Here is a 17109-nt window from a genome sequence, read left to right on the forward strand (position 1 = left end):
TTTTGTTTTTTTTTTTTTTTTTTTTTGTTCTTGATATTTCGTTGTAAGTCTCACATTATATGTCTGTTCTCAGGTTGGCTGCAAAATGGGCTGCAGATTCTGTGCAACCGGAACAATGGGATACAAAAGCAATCTGACTTCAGGGGAGATAGTAGAGCAGTTGGTCCATGCCTCCCGTTTGTTCCAAATACGCAATGTTGTTTTCATGGTGATTCTTCCATCCTTTCATTTGTCTGAATTTTTATTGTATCAAAAAAAGTTTCCACTTAGAGGTAGACCCTTTTGAGGCATCCCTATGGGATTTCATTTTTCTACTCAGCATGGCGTATGCATCCTTAGAGCGTATGCCCATATCATTCTTCGCCTAAACGTGAACATTCCTTGCTGTTCGAAACTTATTGACTTTGGATATGGCTTTAATGTACCACCCTTTCAAGAGTGCAAAAGCCTTACTATGAAAAAACTTCATCATGGCTATCTTTTGGAATCTATGGAAAGAAAGAAATGAGAGAATATTTGTAAAAAAGACACCGAACTGCACAAAACTTTTCAACAATGTTGTTTACTAAGTTATATCTTGGTGTAAACTGCCTAATATTTTTACTTCCTATAGTTATGCCTCCCTCATTGTAAATTGGGAAGGTCTTTTATAAACACTACAGATAATACATCCCTTTTGTAAATTTCAATCATCAATGAAATTGTCTCGACTTTGAGGTTAATTTTGAAAATTGAATAATTTGCCAGAGAATTACGGTATTATGGACATATGTAGTGATTAATGGCGAAGTGTGCATGACAGGAACCAGACTACTGTTGCCTTATTTCGAGCATTCAACTTCATAAGCCCCTTCTCTTTATTTTCTTAGCAGATTGTGGCCCCATGTCTGTTTAATTGTCCTTTGTTTCCTTGTTAGCAAGAAGTTGCCTGCCTCGTGCTTTCCTATCATTTCATACTTTTTTTTTTCTCTTAGAATATACTTTTTCATGTTGATTTTATTATTTTGTGACAGGGAATGGGAGAACCATTGAATAACTATTCTGCTTTAGTGGAAGCTGTCCGTGTCATGATAGGCTCCCCATTCTTATTATCACCCAAGAGAATTACTATCTCAACTGTATGTACTCTGATCTTCCTGTTTTCCATTTCTATGGTCTTTACTCTTTATCTAATTTTGTACGAATTTGAGGTCGTGCACTCATATAGTGCAATTCCTGCGCGAATGTTTAGAACTACTAAGATCTTCTCCTTCATTCCTCTTGACAACGTCCAAATGTCATTATTTAAACTCAACATACTTTCGGATTATGTAAAAAGATGGATTTATCATTTGTTGTTAAGAAGTTTCAAGGCCGGAATTCATCAATCGATGAAACGTTTGTCTCTTGTCAAAGAAAAAAAGTTTCAAGGGCAGTGATCTTGTTATCTGAGAATAGTGTTTGTCCTAACGATGAGTCTTTTGTCTGAGATTCTTTATTTTTCTCAAGTCTGATCCTGAATATTTGATTATAAAATAAAGTAATGGGAGTTCAGAAAGTCAGTTTCTATCCTCTTATCCGTTTCCTCTTCCTTTGAGTTCTGTTAAACTGTTAAAAGAAGGTGAGTAGTCGAAGTTGTATTCTTTTGTATACCTGTAGGTTGGGATTATTCATGCTATAAGCAAACTGCATGGTGATCTACCGGGATTGAACTTGGCCGTTTCCTTGCACGCACCTGCGCAAGATATTCGTTGCCAGATAATGCCTGCAGCTCGGGCTTTTCCTTTACAAAAACTTATGGATGCTCTCCAAGAATATCAACAAAAGAGGTAAATACGTTGTATTTGCTTCTGCTGAACATGTCGTGATACTCCAACGCTTCTCCAATTTAAATGTATGTTATGTCTATTGTTTCAGTCGGCAAAAGATATTCATCGAGTACATAATGCTTGACGGAGTGAATGATGAAGAGCAACATGCCCACCAACTTGGAAAGTTGTTAGAGACATTCCTGGTGGTAAGCTCTCAATATAGATCATGGTTTTTTTTTTTTTTTTTTTTTAACAATTTTATTGATAATTGAAATTTACAGAAGGGATGTATAATTCATGTTGTTTACAAAAGAACTTCCCAATTTGCCATGAGAAGTATAACTATAGGAAATAAAAATATTAGACAGGTTACACCAAGATATAGCTTGGTAAACAAGATTGTCGAAAAGTTTTGCATAGGTACGTGTCTTTTCTGCAAACATTCTCTGATTTCTTTCTTTCCACATATTCCAAAATAAAACCATGATGAGGTTTTTCCATAATAGGGCTTTTACATTCTTGAAAGGGTGGTACGTTAAAGGTCATATCCAAAAATTCCGATGTCATTCGAATATATTAAGAATCGTTGTCTAGGAACTCTGAGCGTATGTGCATTGCATAAACAAGTGACTCTGCTTGCAAGTGGCTTTGAGAATCGTTGATCATGATTTTTTGTGTGTTTGAAAGTTTCTTGGAGACTTCACACGTAATCACCCCATGAATCTAGTACCTTTGTTTGCTTAGCAATTTTGATGTTACTAAATTGTACCTTCCTGGAAAAACAGGTTGTGAACTTAATACCATTCAATCCTATTGGTAGTTCAAGCCAATTCAAAACCAGTAGTGATGAGAAAGTTTCAGCATTCCAACAAGTTCTTCGGGGTACGTATAATATACGCACAACCATTCGTAAGCAGATGGGTCAAGATATTAGTGGTGCATGTGGTCAACTGGTGGTCAGCCAGACTAATAGAATCTCCGGTAAACAAACAACTGTTCTACCTGACATCGAAGATCTTCACCTCTGATTTAGACGAGATACCACCAGGTGAGTTGCGCGTCGTGTGCCTATTTTAGACGAGAATGATGATGTAACTCGGGTTGATATTATCTTCAGATGTTTACTAGCTTGTCTTCGGGTCCAAATTCGACTGGAATCCACTGTTGTATGCTGTCAACTTTTGTTTCTTTTAATTTTGATTTGTTTGCCATAGATCTTAGTATCTTTTTCTGCACTTTCTTCTGTTTCAGCTGTTGATTAAAAGTTGGTGGTTGGTTGGACGAGTCGATCAGCCTCGGGGGGGATCGAAATCCTTGGACGACATGAAAATGCCAAGAAAACAGAGAAGTAAGAACAAGGTTGGGGGAAGACTTGACTGTGATTGTTGTAATTTAGGATACTTTTATGCATTCAGCGTTGGCTTCGTATACGGCTTTTTCAATCTGATTCTCCTTATAGATAGTTGAGGGGGGCAGGGTTCGGCCAAAGCCAAAAGCAATAGATGAATGGAAGAAAAGTTCTTTTTTTTCCTTTTTTTTTTTTGTTATGTATTATTATTACTTTTTTATTTCAATGCTTTTCTTGGTCCCTTGATTCTGTTTTGAAGTATGCTTCTTATGTTATATGTGTGTGGGGGGTGCCCTTTCCTTTTACCAAAAAAAAAAAAATATATATATATATATATATATAATTACGCTTCCGGGTTATTCTATTCCACCTCTTAGAAAGTTTATACAAAACTTCTCCCCCGAGCACATGCAATGGAGCCGTAGACAGTCAAGTAAAATTCAATCCACGAAATCCAATCGTCGGCCTATCGTCGGCCTATCATATGATTTGAGTTGGAGGAATTTTTTTTTATCCATTCAAAATTTTAGGTTAATAGGTTTGGTGATTCGAACAATCTTACTAAAGTTTATATCACAAGATAATCTTCTATTTATGTTGGATTAAGTTGGGGGTGATGATTTTTTTTTAAATTATTTAAAAAATCTTGCTTATAATTTCATAAAGTTTAAATCATATGTCAAGATTTGTCATTTTAAAATAAAAGTGATGAAAGTTATCAGGTAACATTTAAAAAATAAACACGGATATTAATATTTTCAATGATTTTGATTAATTTACATATATTTCAACTATCCTCATAAATAACTATCGATCCTATTTTTGATCAATAACAATTGCAACATATTGTCATACTATTTTCTCTTTTGATTTCTTTACAAGTTTGAGTTCTTTACAAGTTTGAGTTCTTTACAAGTACGTACAATTACCGTTCTGATCACTTCTGATCTTTCTAGGGGTGTATTTGGGACAGCTTTCTTGATTACAACAATAATAACGTCACCAATATGAGCATATCGTCGATTACTAGCCCCTATAATTCGAATACACATCAATTCTCGCATGAAAAAAGGACAAAATCTAAATACCAGTGTTTTACCAAGAAACCAAGACGCCAAGTCCCAATCCATAAAAAGAATGAGATTTATCATTATACTTGCTATACATTAATGTAGAAACTTATGACGCTGCATGAGAAGAATGAAACGATGAACTCTCCTTAAAAAAAAAACAATGGGTAATATCCCGAAAGATATGAACAGATATATACAAACGCAACACGTACCAATACTAAAACTTCTGATTATTCTTCACAAAGAATAAGTCAATTGGAATGTGTTTGACCTCTTTCTTTGGAGTTGACTTTTGCCTTTTCTGCTTTCTTTGACTTGCCAGTTGGTTCTTGTCAGGAGTCCTGTTAGATTTAGACTTGTAAGAAACCAGGCACAAATTCCAAGAATTACAATTATAAAAACACATCTAGGATGACGTTCTTGATCGGCCAAATGCAGAATAGTTCGTAAAGTTTTTAGAAATACATCCATCAAGCATCCTTGACGTTCAATGTAACAACCCCAGCCTACTGCTAGCAGACATCGTTCACTTTGACCCGTTATGTATCGTCGTCATCCTCACGATTTTAAAATACATCTATTAGAGAAAGGTTTCCACACCCTTATAAGGAATGTTATGTTTCTCTCTCTAACTGATGTGGGATCTCACATTCAGCCCGACCATAATCTATGCACCAATAGTCTTCTCGTTTAAAATCATCAAGATGTTTGTTTAAGTTTTTCCCTATTTTGCTTTTCAACGGTAGTTAAAACATAAATTCAACTAAATCCGAGAGTGCAAAATAAGATTACCTTCGGATTGGCGTAAGGGTTCTTGAACGAATGCCAGATTCCTCTTCCTGGAGTTTTTCCGCAATGTGAAAATCCATGTGCTCTTGTCTTTCATCAATGAAACTCTCTGGTACTTCGGCACCACAGATTGCACATTTGTAGTCATCGATCCACAAATTCTGTCCATTATTATCTGGTGATCTTGCCTCGACGTTAGTTCTGGCTTCGACATTATTATTCTGATTGCCTTCGAGGTTTCTAGGGGAAGAAGCACATGCTGTGCCCGATACTCGAGGGACAAAGCCATTCAAATTGTCCACCTACGTGTAGTTTTTAATGCATTAGAAGCCATTTGTATGATGATGAAGTGGAACTATAAGTGTATCCAATCGATTAAAGTTTTGCTACCTTTAATAATCCATAATCCAGTCTTTAGTCTTGGAAATATACCTGATCAGTACTGACGTTGCTCGAAAGATTCTTAAATTTCTCCGACTTCTCAACGTCATTGCTGGACGTACAGTTTCGGTCATCCATATTCGAGAGATTATTGCCAACTCTTGGATGACTACTATCTTGATGGTGTGTTTCAGTGCCATTGATAAATACATCAATTTCAGATTCATCCATGAAGCTATGAACATTAGGATCAGGACTTGAGGTGCAACAATCACCCATATTCTTTCTAGTAGCATCTCCTGATGTAATAAATCGAGTAATAGGTGTTTGAGCTGGATCAGACCCAGCAATGGCTCCATCTTCATTGAAGTGAGATATCCGCAACCCTAGAGATGTAAAAATCCTCTTTACAATCTAAATGATGTATGGTGTAAGATCAAAGGATTTCAATGTTTAACTTCACCATGTGTGAGACATATGGTGGATCACATTTGAGCATATTAGTACATAAAAAAAACGAAGCACATGAGATCAACACCAGTGAACAATGAACTCTAAAGCTCCGTTGATAATAATTTAATTTTTTGTTTTCAACATTTAAGATTATTTTCTAATAATTTTGCAAAACATGCTTGAATTCTTAGTTTTTTTTTTTTTTTTTTTTTTTTAAATGAACTTAGATTTAACCGTTTCAATAAGTAGAAAACAGACGGAGAGACGCATGCATGGAAGAAGTGGTAATAAGCTTAATTTCCAGGAAAAAAGAAAAGAAAAAGAAAACAAATGATTATTAAACATGCCTGAATTATTTCATTGCCACTTTTTTTCGGAAAAAAAAGACAGTAAAATCAAGAACCAACCGATTAGTCTCAAAGAAATGGGCAGTTCAGCCTTTAGCAGCTTTGATGCATGTTGCAAGATGTCACTGCTAGAACAAATGTATTGTTGCAAAGTTACAGCTCTGGTTCTAACCTGTATATTTTAAAACAAGTTGAGTTCGAGCAGTAAAATCAAATCAACAACTGCAAGAAAAAAGAGCAGAGTTAATAGTCACACATCTTAATATGTGGTTATTGAAATCTCAACGTATTGCAAATGTGAATTCTCTTCTAGATTATCCAATCTAAGCAGATTAGACAGGATTCAGGAAAAATAAGATACCTCAAAGGATGCAGTTTTTAGTTTAAGCGTCAGTGTTCGCCCGCTCAGACCTTCTTTTTCCATGTCCATAGACAGCATCTCTGCAAGGTCAGCTGCAATTTATACAAAGTTTACAAGGTTAATGATAAAGAAAATCTGAACATTCAAGGTATTCGTTACCACAATAATTTACAGAGTAAAGTTATCTTTGGACTGCTGATGGGATTCTTTAGAATTCAACAATGGTGGATTCATTTTCCTGATCACCAAGCAATACTAGTCTCCGCAGCCAGTCTTCTAAATGATGACCAAAATATTAAAAACATCACCTATAACCTACCATCATAATGTTTTCTCAAATTATGTTAATAATTTAACAAGATTATCCGATGAAATTAGAGATGTTATAGTTCTTACTAGCTGAAACACCAAATTTTGCAAATATAACAAGAAAAAGTGAGAGATAAAACACATCAAACCATACAACGGACAAAGTGCAAGCATAAGGGAGGTATAAACTCTGAAGATAACTGAGGGAAAAGTTGGAACTTGAGTTTAGAGTACAATTTCAATAGAAAGCCAAACCAGAAATCCAGCATTTCTCGCATCATGCATGGTGAAATTCCAAATAATGATAGTATTTTTCAATAAAAGAGGGAGGGAGAGAGAGAAGGGGAATAATTACCAAGTTTCTGGAAAATTAATTTTTCTTCAGCAGTGGCTGCAAACGTTCTTTCGTTACTGATGCTCTTACGCAATCTCACCTGTGGAGTATCGGTGCTCCCGAGGCCAAGCCCAACCGACAAGAAAAAATCTGCAAGCATGGGTAAGACCTAAAAAGATTGTATAATGTGATGCAACAATCAATAATTGATTGTCAAAATCATACTTTCGTAAGAAAATAGGTTACAACTTTTCTTTCAATAATGAGTTGTATCGTAATCTAAAAAGTGATACGACAATCAATAAGGGCAGGGCAGCACAAAATGAAGAAAAAGTAAATCATAAAACAAGCAGAAAAAACAAGAAGATGTTTGATTAGGTGACTAAGAGTATTGGAAAATACAAAAAGTAGAATGGCAGAGTATTGGGAGATACAAGAAGTATCCTGACATTCGCCTATTTGTAATTAGTACACAAAATCCAAAATGTATAACTACATTTAGAGCAGCAAAATAAGTATGAACTCATACAAACATCACTTGGAGCAGCAAACTGATCCATCACTTGACTTTTCTCGATGATGTATATGGAACAAAATCCCACATTGTTCAAAATGGAAAAGTTGAAGAATTGATGAGCTCTTCCTATCAAAAGGGGAATATGAACTCTTACAAACATCACTTGACTTTTTACCATATCAAATATCACTAGCATGAGGCAATTCTTAATGGGATCAGCTGAAGCATGCATATGCAAAATTGGGCCTCCACAATTTCATGAAGAAGAAAATAAAAAGATGTACAAACTTACACTAAAAATAATTATTAAAAAAAAAGTAGTTCAAACAAAAAAGAACGAAAGAAAAAATAAGAAGCACAAATTGTTCCTCATATAATAAACAAAAAGTAGATACATACGCAAGCAAAAGAGAAATATATACAAATCAACAAATTAACATACAAGATTAAAAAAAAAAACTATATTGATGAGAAAAAAGACAACTAGAAGAGTCTTCAAGTCATCAAGATAAATGAATCTTAAATGAGAATATGGAACATCCAACACATCCATGAGTTCATTATATAATTTCTGTGGGATATCGCAGCGCACTGACCTGCTGAGGATATAGAAAACAACGCACAGAGGTGACCACCCTTCTGTAGCATCTCCTCACATGTATTAATCCCCAAACCGTCCTTTAAGATATGTTCAGTGACCTTTCCGATGCCACCAATCTGAAATAATAACTTCGCCGATTCATTTCATTCATGAAATAGGACTATAGGAAGAGAACTCTTATTCATCTATATTACTTCATATTTTAATAACATCTAGAATAACGTTGTGAATTCTTTTTCAACGTAAAAGTAATGACCACATACCTTTCTTATGGGTAGTGATGATACGAATGTTACAATAGCTCTTCGGTCATTTGGCAAAATGAACTGTCCATTTGGTTTGTTAATATCAGAGCAGACCTGAATAACAAGTATGGTGCGTCAATTCAATTCTTCTGTGCAATATTTCTCATTTATTTTTAATCCACAAGGACTACAGAAACGAAAATAGATAGTAGATTCTATTCTTGTTATTCCATAAATGGTAGGACAAATATGTTGCCAAGCAATTTCACAGTTACCAAAAACAATAATAAATTTGTACTTTTTCCAACAAGAGACGCATATGCTCAATAGATCTTGTGAAAAGATAGAAAACCTTGGCAAGTAGCCGGTTGGCAGCAACCCCTGCACTACACGTAAGACCAGTTTCTTCATAAATACTGGTTCTGAGATCCATAGCAATCTAAAAAAATATAAGCAAAATAGGAAGAGAAGTTTTAGTATTAGATGACCAAAAAGATAACCAAAAGGATAATCTGCTGCATGTGATACTATTCACTTCCTATCTGAAAAATGTACAATTTCAATGTAAAGAACTTTACTAACTACATAAGCACATATTTTTGTAGAAAAAAAAATCATGTTCAGTTTTCCATATTTTCAGGGAACTCTAAACCCTTCTCCTCCCTCTCTCCTCCCACACCCTAAAACCCTAACCCTCTTTGTCAATTGTTGTCTCTTGCCACCACCGCCGCCAATCATCACCCCTTCACCAGTCCATTTGTCAATCATTTCCGTTGCTGTTTGCCAGTCCTTTTTTTCACTTATCTTTTCTCTTTCCTTGTTCAGCAGCTCTTGGACCCGCAACCGTACTCCTCACTCACCCTAAAACTCTAACCCTCCCAGTCAGCCACCGTTGCTTGTCAATGCCTGTCGTCATCCCTTCGTCGATTGCTTGTTGTCATTCGTTGATCAACTCTGTCGTGATCCAGATTGCATTGAAGAAAATGTTTCTAGCATTTTGGCTCCATTTGTCAAGAAATTTGTTTTTCAGATTTGTAGGCACCAAGATTTTACTATATTAGATTCTAATGTTGATATGAACCAAGAGACATCAATCATACAATATGCTTCAATGAAGATGTGAAGAAAAGGTTGTCAAAATTATCAAAAGATGTTTCAATTCATGCTACATTGAAGAAGAATAAAGTTTGATTGTTGTAAATTTTGGGTGGGTTATAATTTAGAGTTATTGTGTTTTAAGACTTTTTATTTAATTTCGGTTACATTTACATAATGGCTAATTATGGCCATAAAGTGTGAATGTTACAACTTTTGGAATGCCTTTAATAGTTTCATTTTGAGGCTATATAAAGCCATCTATGTTGTATTTGTAATTAGACTTAGAAGATATATCAAAAGAAGCATTTGTGCTTTTCTTTAGCCAATGGCTAAGTTTCTTTGCAACTCTATGTAGTTTAGGTTGCATGTAGAATCATTCAAGCTCGATATGATCAGTCTTGCTTGTGGAGTGATTTGAATCTCAATCAAGTGTTTGAGATATTTGATCAACAAGAATCATTGAAGCTAGACATGATCGATCTTGCTTCTGGAGTGATTCGAATCTCAAACAAAGTGTTCTTGGCTTGAGATATTCGATCAACAAGGTAATCCGAATCTTATTCCCCTTGTATTGATTCTTTATCTTATCATTTGGTATCAGAGCTTCAGGCTCAAGATCGGATATATGTTTCCTTTGCGTTTCTTCTCAATTTAATTTTTATTTATTTTCATCTTTTTAGTTTTTAATCGACCCAAAGTTCAAAATTCAATCTTTGCTCTATTTAAAATTTTGAGAGGTGAGAATGAGAGCTTCATTTGTGTAAATGAGTGCAAACAGAGTGGCCTAAAATTCTTTGAATGTATACACGTGAGAGAGTGTTGTGAGGTCCTTTGTATTTCCATAACTTATTTTTTGCAGCAAAGTTTCACAAATAGATTCGAGGACGAATCCTCTTGAAGAAGTGGAGAATGATATGAACCAAGAGACATCAATCATACAATATGCTTCAATGAAGATGTGAAGAAAAGGTTGTCAAAATTATCAAAAGATGTTTCAATTCATGCTACATTGAAGAAGAATAAAGTTTGATTGTTGTAAATTTTGGGTGGGTTATAATTTAGAGTTATTGTGTTTTAAGACTTTTTATTTAATTTCGGTTACATTTACATAATGGCTAATTATGGCCATAAAGGTGTGAATGTTACAACTTTTGGAATGCCTTTAATAGTTTCATTTTGAGGCTATATAAAGCCATCTATGTTGTATTTGTAATCAGACTTAGAAGATATATCAAAAGAAGCATTTATGCTTTTCTTTAGCCAATGGCTAAGTTTCTTTGCAACTCTATGTAGTTTAGGTTGCATGTAGAATCATTCAAGCTCGATATGATCAGTCTTGCTTGTGGAGTGATTCGAATCTCAAACAAGTGTTTGAGATATTTGATCAACAAGAATCATTGAAGCTAGACATGATCGATCTTGCTTCTGGAGTGATTCGAATCTCAAACAAAGTGTTCTTGGCTTGAGATATTCGATCAACAAGGTAATCCGAATCTTATTCCCCTTGTATTGATTCTTTATCTTATCAAATGTGGTTCTCACTAAAGGAGTATTTCATTCTTCAAAGGAACCCACGAGTTTTCCTTCTCTCACATTATGTTGATGATTGTGATGATGCATTTGAAGTTAGTTTGAGTAACGTGAAATCAACTTTGAAACTTATGAAACTACTATTGACAATCTTGAAGCAAAGGATTCCTTTGGTGATGATTTAGTATCATTATTTCAAGAAAGTGACAGTGATTCCTCATTCTCTTCCTTCATCGATGTCTAGCAAATTTGCTTCTCTTATTGAAGCTTGTGGTCTCAAGATGTGTGAAATTCCTACATTCAATTCTCAAAGCAATTGTTTTAAAAGTGATTGCTCCATTGCCGTTTGGTTTGGGTTCAGTGGTTCATGCTTGGTACTTTGGACTCAATTTTTCTTTTTCTCCTTGGTAGCCGTTATTTTTTGTTAGGTCTACAATCTTTGAGTCTTTCCTGTTTTTTTGTTCAAGACTTTTGGTTCTCAAACGTGGTATGTGGTTCTGTTTTCAAAGTACGATCTTTTGTGTTGAGTTTGGTCCTTTAGGTTCTCTCTTTCTTTGTTTCTTTTTGTTCAATTTGCTTGGTGCTTCTTGTTGCAGAAGTTATTTTTTATATCTTGATCTTTTTTTTGTTCTTTGTAGTGGTTCTTTTTGTGTTCTAATTTTCACTCCCTTGTAGAGTTTGTATCTTTGAGTATTAGTCGCGTTTCATTTATTTGTCTCTCGTTCAAAAACTACATAAGAACATTCTCTAATGCTGATTCTGAATTCTCTAGAAGATATAAAATTTTGAAAAAAAAGAAAACAAGAAAAGAAAAAGAGAAGGATCCAAAATAGGATGACTAAAGGCTTGTCTACGAGATAAATCCTAAATACTTAAACACCAAAGTTCTAAAAGATATAATGAAAAGGTGATAAATGTGATTACTTGTTCACTAGTAAGGCCTCTATCTTTGCAGACTTCAGTTATATCGAGGTATGCTTCATCCAGACTAGCAGCCAAGAAGTTGGGGTCATACCTACGGAATACTAACAAGACAAACAAGTGAATACTAAAGGCTAAGCACTTAACATACAAAATGCATTTAAAGCTCCTTTAAGCAAAATTGCTTACCTTTTCTAGCTAAATCACTGTAATAATTATACTTCTTGAAATCTGTGGGAACAAAAATTAACTCTGGACATAATCTACGTGCAATAAAACCAGGCATAGCAGCACGAACTCCATATTTTCGAGCCTAATCCAGAATAAAAGTTACAACAATAGGGTTACCAGTCCAGTAACTTGAAAATGCAACAATTCATGTCATATATAGAGACAAGAAAACCTCATAGTTAGCAGTAGAAATCATCGACATGCTACCAACAGCCATTGGCTTGCCCTCTAATAAAGGATTGCTTAAAGTTTCAACAGCGGCATAGAAAGCATCCATATCTACATGCAACCATATCCTTGACAGGTCACGTGTACCTTCCAGCTCCAAAATTCTTTTATCTGCAACCTGCTCATATGAGAACTACACTCTTTACTAAACTGATATGTTAAGCAAAAACTGAAGATCATACCATAATAAAATATATTTATATATATGTACTCATTAGCCTGAATTATCAGTCCCCTAAATAGCAGTGGAGAAACAGAGTCGAATCATTCTTCCGAAAGATTTGATAATGGGACCCTACTCAGTTGTCTAGCTAGGTTCAGAACTCTAAATTGTGATTGCACATGACTGTGGCTAGGAATACAGACACACAAAGAAATTTTAAATATTTCACGACAAAAGGTATGCATCAAAATCAACATTCACCGAAAAGTCCAAACTGTTGACCACAAAATTTTGTCGATCAGAATTGCATGAAATGACATCTGCCTGATTTAATTCAAGTGTAATAGGCAACAGACGTTTATTGAGCACACATACATATTCCCATGTCTGCACCAAACTTCTAATTAGGAGCCATAACATTTGCGTGAAAATACGATAGTCTGGCTGAAATATCATCTCAGAGGCCAGGAAATTTATTTCGAGGTAAACAATGACTTATCATTGCATATCCAATCATTTTTTAAAAAAAAAAAAAAAAGGAAAAGGGTAAGGGAGAAAACAAGGATTCAATTTCTATCCTTTCCCGGGTAATTGAACGAACCTCGCTATAGAGTTCAAGTTACAAACTCAATCTCCTCACAAATGGGAGTCAGTTGCATAATGTGAGAATAAGGTGCTTCTAATTCCAGGTTTGGAATTTGTTCAATTAGGAAACTAAAGTTATCAGTTCTGAGCCTCAAACATGCAACTTTTCACAAGGAAAAAAACACATGTAATCAAGTGTATATAAATGAAGATGCAGCAGGACATAATTTTTGTAGAATATACCTTTTGATACTGAGAAAGATCCGTTGCAGTAAGCTGCATACATCTAGCTCGCATCTTCTCAATCTTTTCTCTGATGATGGCCTCTTTCCGCTCCTCATTTTCAAAATATTTCGACCCTTTACTCATTTCATAGACAATTCTTTGTACTTTCTCCTTGTCAACACCTTCCATACCTTACACGCAGAAAAAAAGAAGGGAAGTATTGAGATTACTTGATATCATAATATAATTTGTAACAATTCATTACTTTATTGAGTTAAATATCAATAGTTATTGAATGTTATATCTGAAATGAACAAATCCGTTCCTATTTTCCAATTGTACTATTGAAATCTCTAATTAGCAACGGTATCTCGAAAAATAAACTCGTATATTCTTTCTTCAGTTTTGTTCAAACAAATAAAATATATACTGAAATCGATCTATTCGGATCAGGGTCAAGATCATGGATACAAATTAAGCTATTCAAACCACTGGTTCAATTGCGTTATACACACATACAAGATCAGAAGAGCTCATCAATTACTTGAAATTTTCCTCTCAATAAATTACCCTCCAAATCTAAATCGATGCTATAAACAAAACTTTCAAAAAAGAGCCCTAGGTTAGCAACAACTCGTGAGTAGTAGAGAGATAAGAATTACCGGCTTTTGCATTGGTGTAGACAGTGTTGTAAGACTGCCACGGACGATCGCCGTCAATCTGCTTTCTTTCCATTTTTCTCCAGGTCTCCAAAGCTTCCAGCCGAAGTTAATGGAAAATTTTTTAAGAAATTGCAAAGCGGTATTTATACTGAGAGCCAAAAAAATTGTAACCTGTTAAAATAATAATTTATTATTAGTTTAATCTCTATTTTAAATTTTCTAAAATTTCAATAATATATTTACCATTTAATTTTATTTCACTCCATTTTTCAATAATACATTGAATAAAATTTTAAAAATAATTTTAAACTTTAAAATATTAATCGTAAGATTATTTTTGAAATTTTTTTAAGTATTTTTAGAATTTTTAAGGAAAATATTATGAGAGCTCGGTTCAAAAATATCTTTTGCCATTATATGGTTTGAAAAATATCCCATAAATTGAAATATATTTTTTAAATAAAGTATTAACGATTTTCATCTAAAATTAATATATATTTTTTAAATTTTTATAAGATTGAAGAGCATTTTTTTTTAGATTTTTATTAATTTAGTTACAATGTTAAAATATATTTTAATTCAATTTTAGTTCATTTAAATCTAGTTTTTGGACTCTCAATAAATTTTAAATTAATATTGAATTTAGTAAATTTTATTAAAATTAATTAAATAATAATAACAATAATTTCTGTATGAAAAAAAATATATACTATATAAATAAATTTTCAAAAAATTATATGAAATATTAATATAAACGAATTTTAATAATTGAGATATTTTTAAAATTTATTAAAATTGGATGTATTAAAGGGTTTAGAAAAACTTTAAATTCATAAAACATATAAAATCATTAAAGTAATGGTTATAATTTTGTTTATCTACAAAATATTTTTTTTGTTTATAGTAATATTCTATTAATATATTTATAAAATTGAAAAAATGGAAACGTCCATCTTCTTACCATATAATTAATTGAGAGTTCATTCGATCAAAACTTAGTGTAAATATGAATGGAAATGGTAACACATTTTTTAAATTTTAATATCAAATTGAAACTCATGCACATTCTTACTCATACCGTACACTATCAATAGTATCTTTAACTGAACTGTCGAACAAAGTGTGAGCCTCGAGCTCATTGTTAAAATGACTCATGTCGAATAAATGGTGTAATTTGTTTGAGGGCTCGTCAACCCTTAATTCAAGGGAGACTCTTCGAGAGCTCAACCGATGTTTCAAAAGAGGTTTTGTTCGATGAGAGGATCCTCGAGGATTATCCCACATTGTCGGAAAAGATTCTTGAGAGCTTGTAAGAGGCCTTAAAAGACTTTGTTCCACGAGATGATGTTGAGATTATCTCAAAACGAGCATAATTGGTTTATAAATAAAAATATAAAAAAATTAACGATCATAATTAGTAATATTTTGTCGGAAATTAAATATTTTAAATTGATATTATTGGAGAGCCATTAAAATTTGAGATAAAAGTATAAAATAAGATCATAGAATTTGAAAGCAAGATAAATGATTTTGTCAGTAATATATATATTTATTTATTTATTTATTGGTGGAAAATAAAATTACAAAAACAAATGATTGTTAATTATATATTAAAGATTTATTATTAATTCACTATTATAGATTTATTACTAATTAAATACTAAATATTGAATTATTATTATTTTGTTTAATAGGTCGATAGATTTAGCTGAGACCCGACCCGAAGTTCCATTATTTATTATTAATAATATAAATTAAGGGTTTTTTTAGCACTAAAATGGTAAGTATAACAACAGACAATATTATAAATAATTTAAAGTAAAATAATAAAATCAAAATTTAGTGTTTAGATATTATTGTATTTTAGTATACAAATTTGGAAGAAAAATAATTATATACTATAAAATTCAAATCTATTAATTTTCATAATTATTTTACTTTTTTTAATCCAAAAAGGAGATTTTATTCCATTAAACTTAAAAATATATAATTATAATTATTCTCCTTCTCAGATTAATAATTATTTTAATTTTTTTTAATTAAATATTTTATTTCATTAATTTTAAATATATATAATTATTTTAGATTTGTTATTAAAAAAAAATCGGAACCTAAAGATAAAAATATAGTTCCCAATAATATTTGATAAAATATAAGGGTGAAATGAGTAAAATCAAATTAAAATTACTGACTCTAAAACACAACTTTTTACCATACAAAATAATCAAAATTCAATCGGAGTAAACATAACTCGATTAATCAATAAAATATTATTTATCTCGATGAACACGACTCTCCACAATGGTACGATATTGTTCACTTTGAGCATAAACTCTCGTGACTTTGCTTTGATTTTCCCAAAAGGTCTTATCCCGATGTAGAGAGTATTTCTTGACTCATCATTTAACAATCTCTATCGAATTTATTAATATTTTGAATACTCCGACATAAACATAGCTAAGTTAATTCTCGAAATTTTTTACCCGAACTCGGTTAAAAAAAATTAGCACAGTTAATTTCCTCGGGAAAAATTAGAATGAAAAGAAGAGTATTTATTTATAGATAGAAACAAGGCTATATACGTTTTTTCCATATCTATCTGTCTCCCATGCAAAAACTTCCTTCTTTTTCTATTTATTTATTATTATCATTTTATTATTTATTTATTTATTTATTTTGTATTTTTAATTTCCTTATATATAAAATATTCTTAATTAGTAAATAATTACCCTTATTTATTCATCATAATTCTTGTTTCTGCAATCCTCCTTTATTCAGTCTTCTTCTTGGCTGTGTTGTTCTTAAGGAAGAAGATGGGCATGGCGGTGACTCTGATCGTCTCTGCTGTTCTTCTTGTTTCAGGTTTTTCCCTTTTTTTTTTTTTTTTTTTTTTTTTTTTTTTTTTTTTTTTTTTTTTT

General features: G+C 32.7%; 3 protein-coding genes across 4 annotated transcripts in view; 2 read left to right on the forward strand and 1 right to left on the reverse strand.

Moving 5' to 3' along the window:
• LOC111455593 (dual-specificity RNA methyltransferase RlmN) overlaps positions 1 to 3413 on the forward strand; it is a 5124-nt gene extending 1711 nt beyond the window's left edge. Inside the window, exons 3-8 of the mRNA XM_023097313.1 lie at positions 74 to 208; positions 1014 to 1118; positions 1639 to 1808; positions 1897 to 1996; positions 2576 to 2838; positions 3042 to 3413. Coding sequence (XP_022953081.1) covers positions 74 to 208; positions 1014 to 1118; positions 1639 to 1808; positions 1897 to 1996; positions 2576 to 2818 — 753 coding nt within the window. The 3' untranslated portion in view covers positions 2819 to 2838; positions 3042 to 3413. The remainder of the gene's footprint in view (positions 1 to 73; positions 209 to 1013; positions 1119 to 1638; positions 1809 to 1896; positions 1997 to 2575; positions 2839 to 3041) is intronic.
• Positions 3414 to 4209: 796 nt separating this feature from the next.
• Positions 4210 to 14304, reverse strand: LOC111455591 (DNA polymerase kappa). Of its 2 annotated transcripts, XM_023097310.1 has the most exons (14): positions 14192 to 14304; positions 13548 to 13720; positions 12501 to 12674; positions 12287 to 12410; positions 12101 to 12201; positions 8901 to 8987; positions 8567 to 8662; positions 8299 to 8419; positions 7207 to 7335; positions 6543 to 6634; positions 6242 to 6353; positions 5433 to 5767; positions 5004 to 5302; positions 4210 to 4552 (listed from the first exon to the last, which is right to left on the reverse strand). In XM_023097310.1, the coding sequence occupies exons 1-14, from the start codon at positions 14262 to 14264 to the stop codon at positions 4429 to 4431; spliced, it is 2040 nt and encodes a 679-aa protein (XP_022953078.1). In that variant the 5' UTR covers positions 14265 to 14304; the 3' UTR covers positions 4210 to 4428. The 2 variants fall into 2 exon arrangements, with proteins under 2 accessions (XP_022953078.1, XP_022953079.1); XM_023097311.1 differs by lacking the exon at positions 4210 to 4552 and having other exon boundaries at positions 5211 to 5302; positions 5391 to 5767.
• Positions 14305 to 16968: 2664 nt separating this feature from the next.
• The window catches only part of LOC111455386 (anti-sigma-I factor RsgI6-like), a 7083-nt gene continuing 6942 nt past the window's right edge, over positions 16969 to 17109 (forward strand). Inside the window, exon 1 of the mRNA XM_023097027.1 lies at positions 16969 to 17053. Within this exon, the coding sequence (XP_022952795.1) occupies positions 17005 to 17053 (49 nt within the window). The 5' untranslated portion in view covers positions 16969 to 17004. The remainder of the gene's footprint in view (positions 17054 to 17109) is intronic.

The sequence above is a fragment of the Cucurbita moschata genome, unplaced genomic scaffold, assembly GCF_002738365.1.
Source record: "Cucurbita moschata cultivar Rifu unplaced genomic scaffold, Cmos_1.0 Cmo_Scf00017, whole genome shotgun sequence".
Classification (NCBI taxonomy): Eukaryota; Viridiplantae; Streptophyta; class Magnoliopsida; order Cucurbitales; family Cucurbitaceae; genus Cucurbita; species Cucurbita moschata.

Bases quoted from the DNA above. Each gene is read 5' to 3' on its own strand.
- LOC111455591 (XM_023097310.1), bottom strand. From the start codon at position 14,264: ATGGAAAGAAAGCAGATTGACGGCGATCGTCCGTGGCAGTCTTACAAC. The intron at 8,420-8,566 runs GTATGTGGTCAT...TTATTATTTCAG, and splicing joins CATCACTACCCATAAGAAAG to ATTGGTGGCATCGGAAAGGT. The intron at 6,635-7,206 runs GTAATTATTCCC...TATAAATTGCAG, and splicing joins ATTAATTTTCCAGAAACTTG to CTGACCTTGCAGAGATGCTG.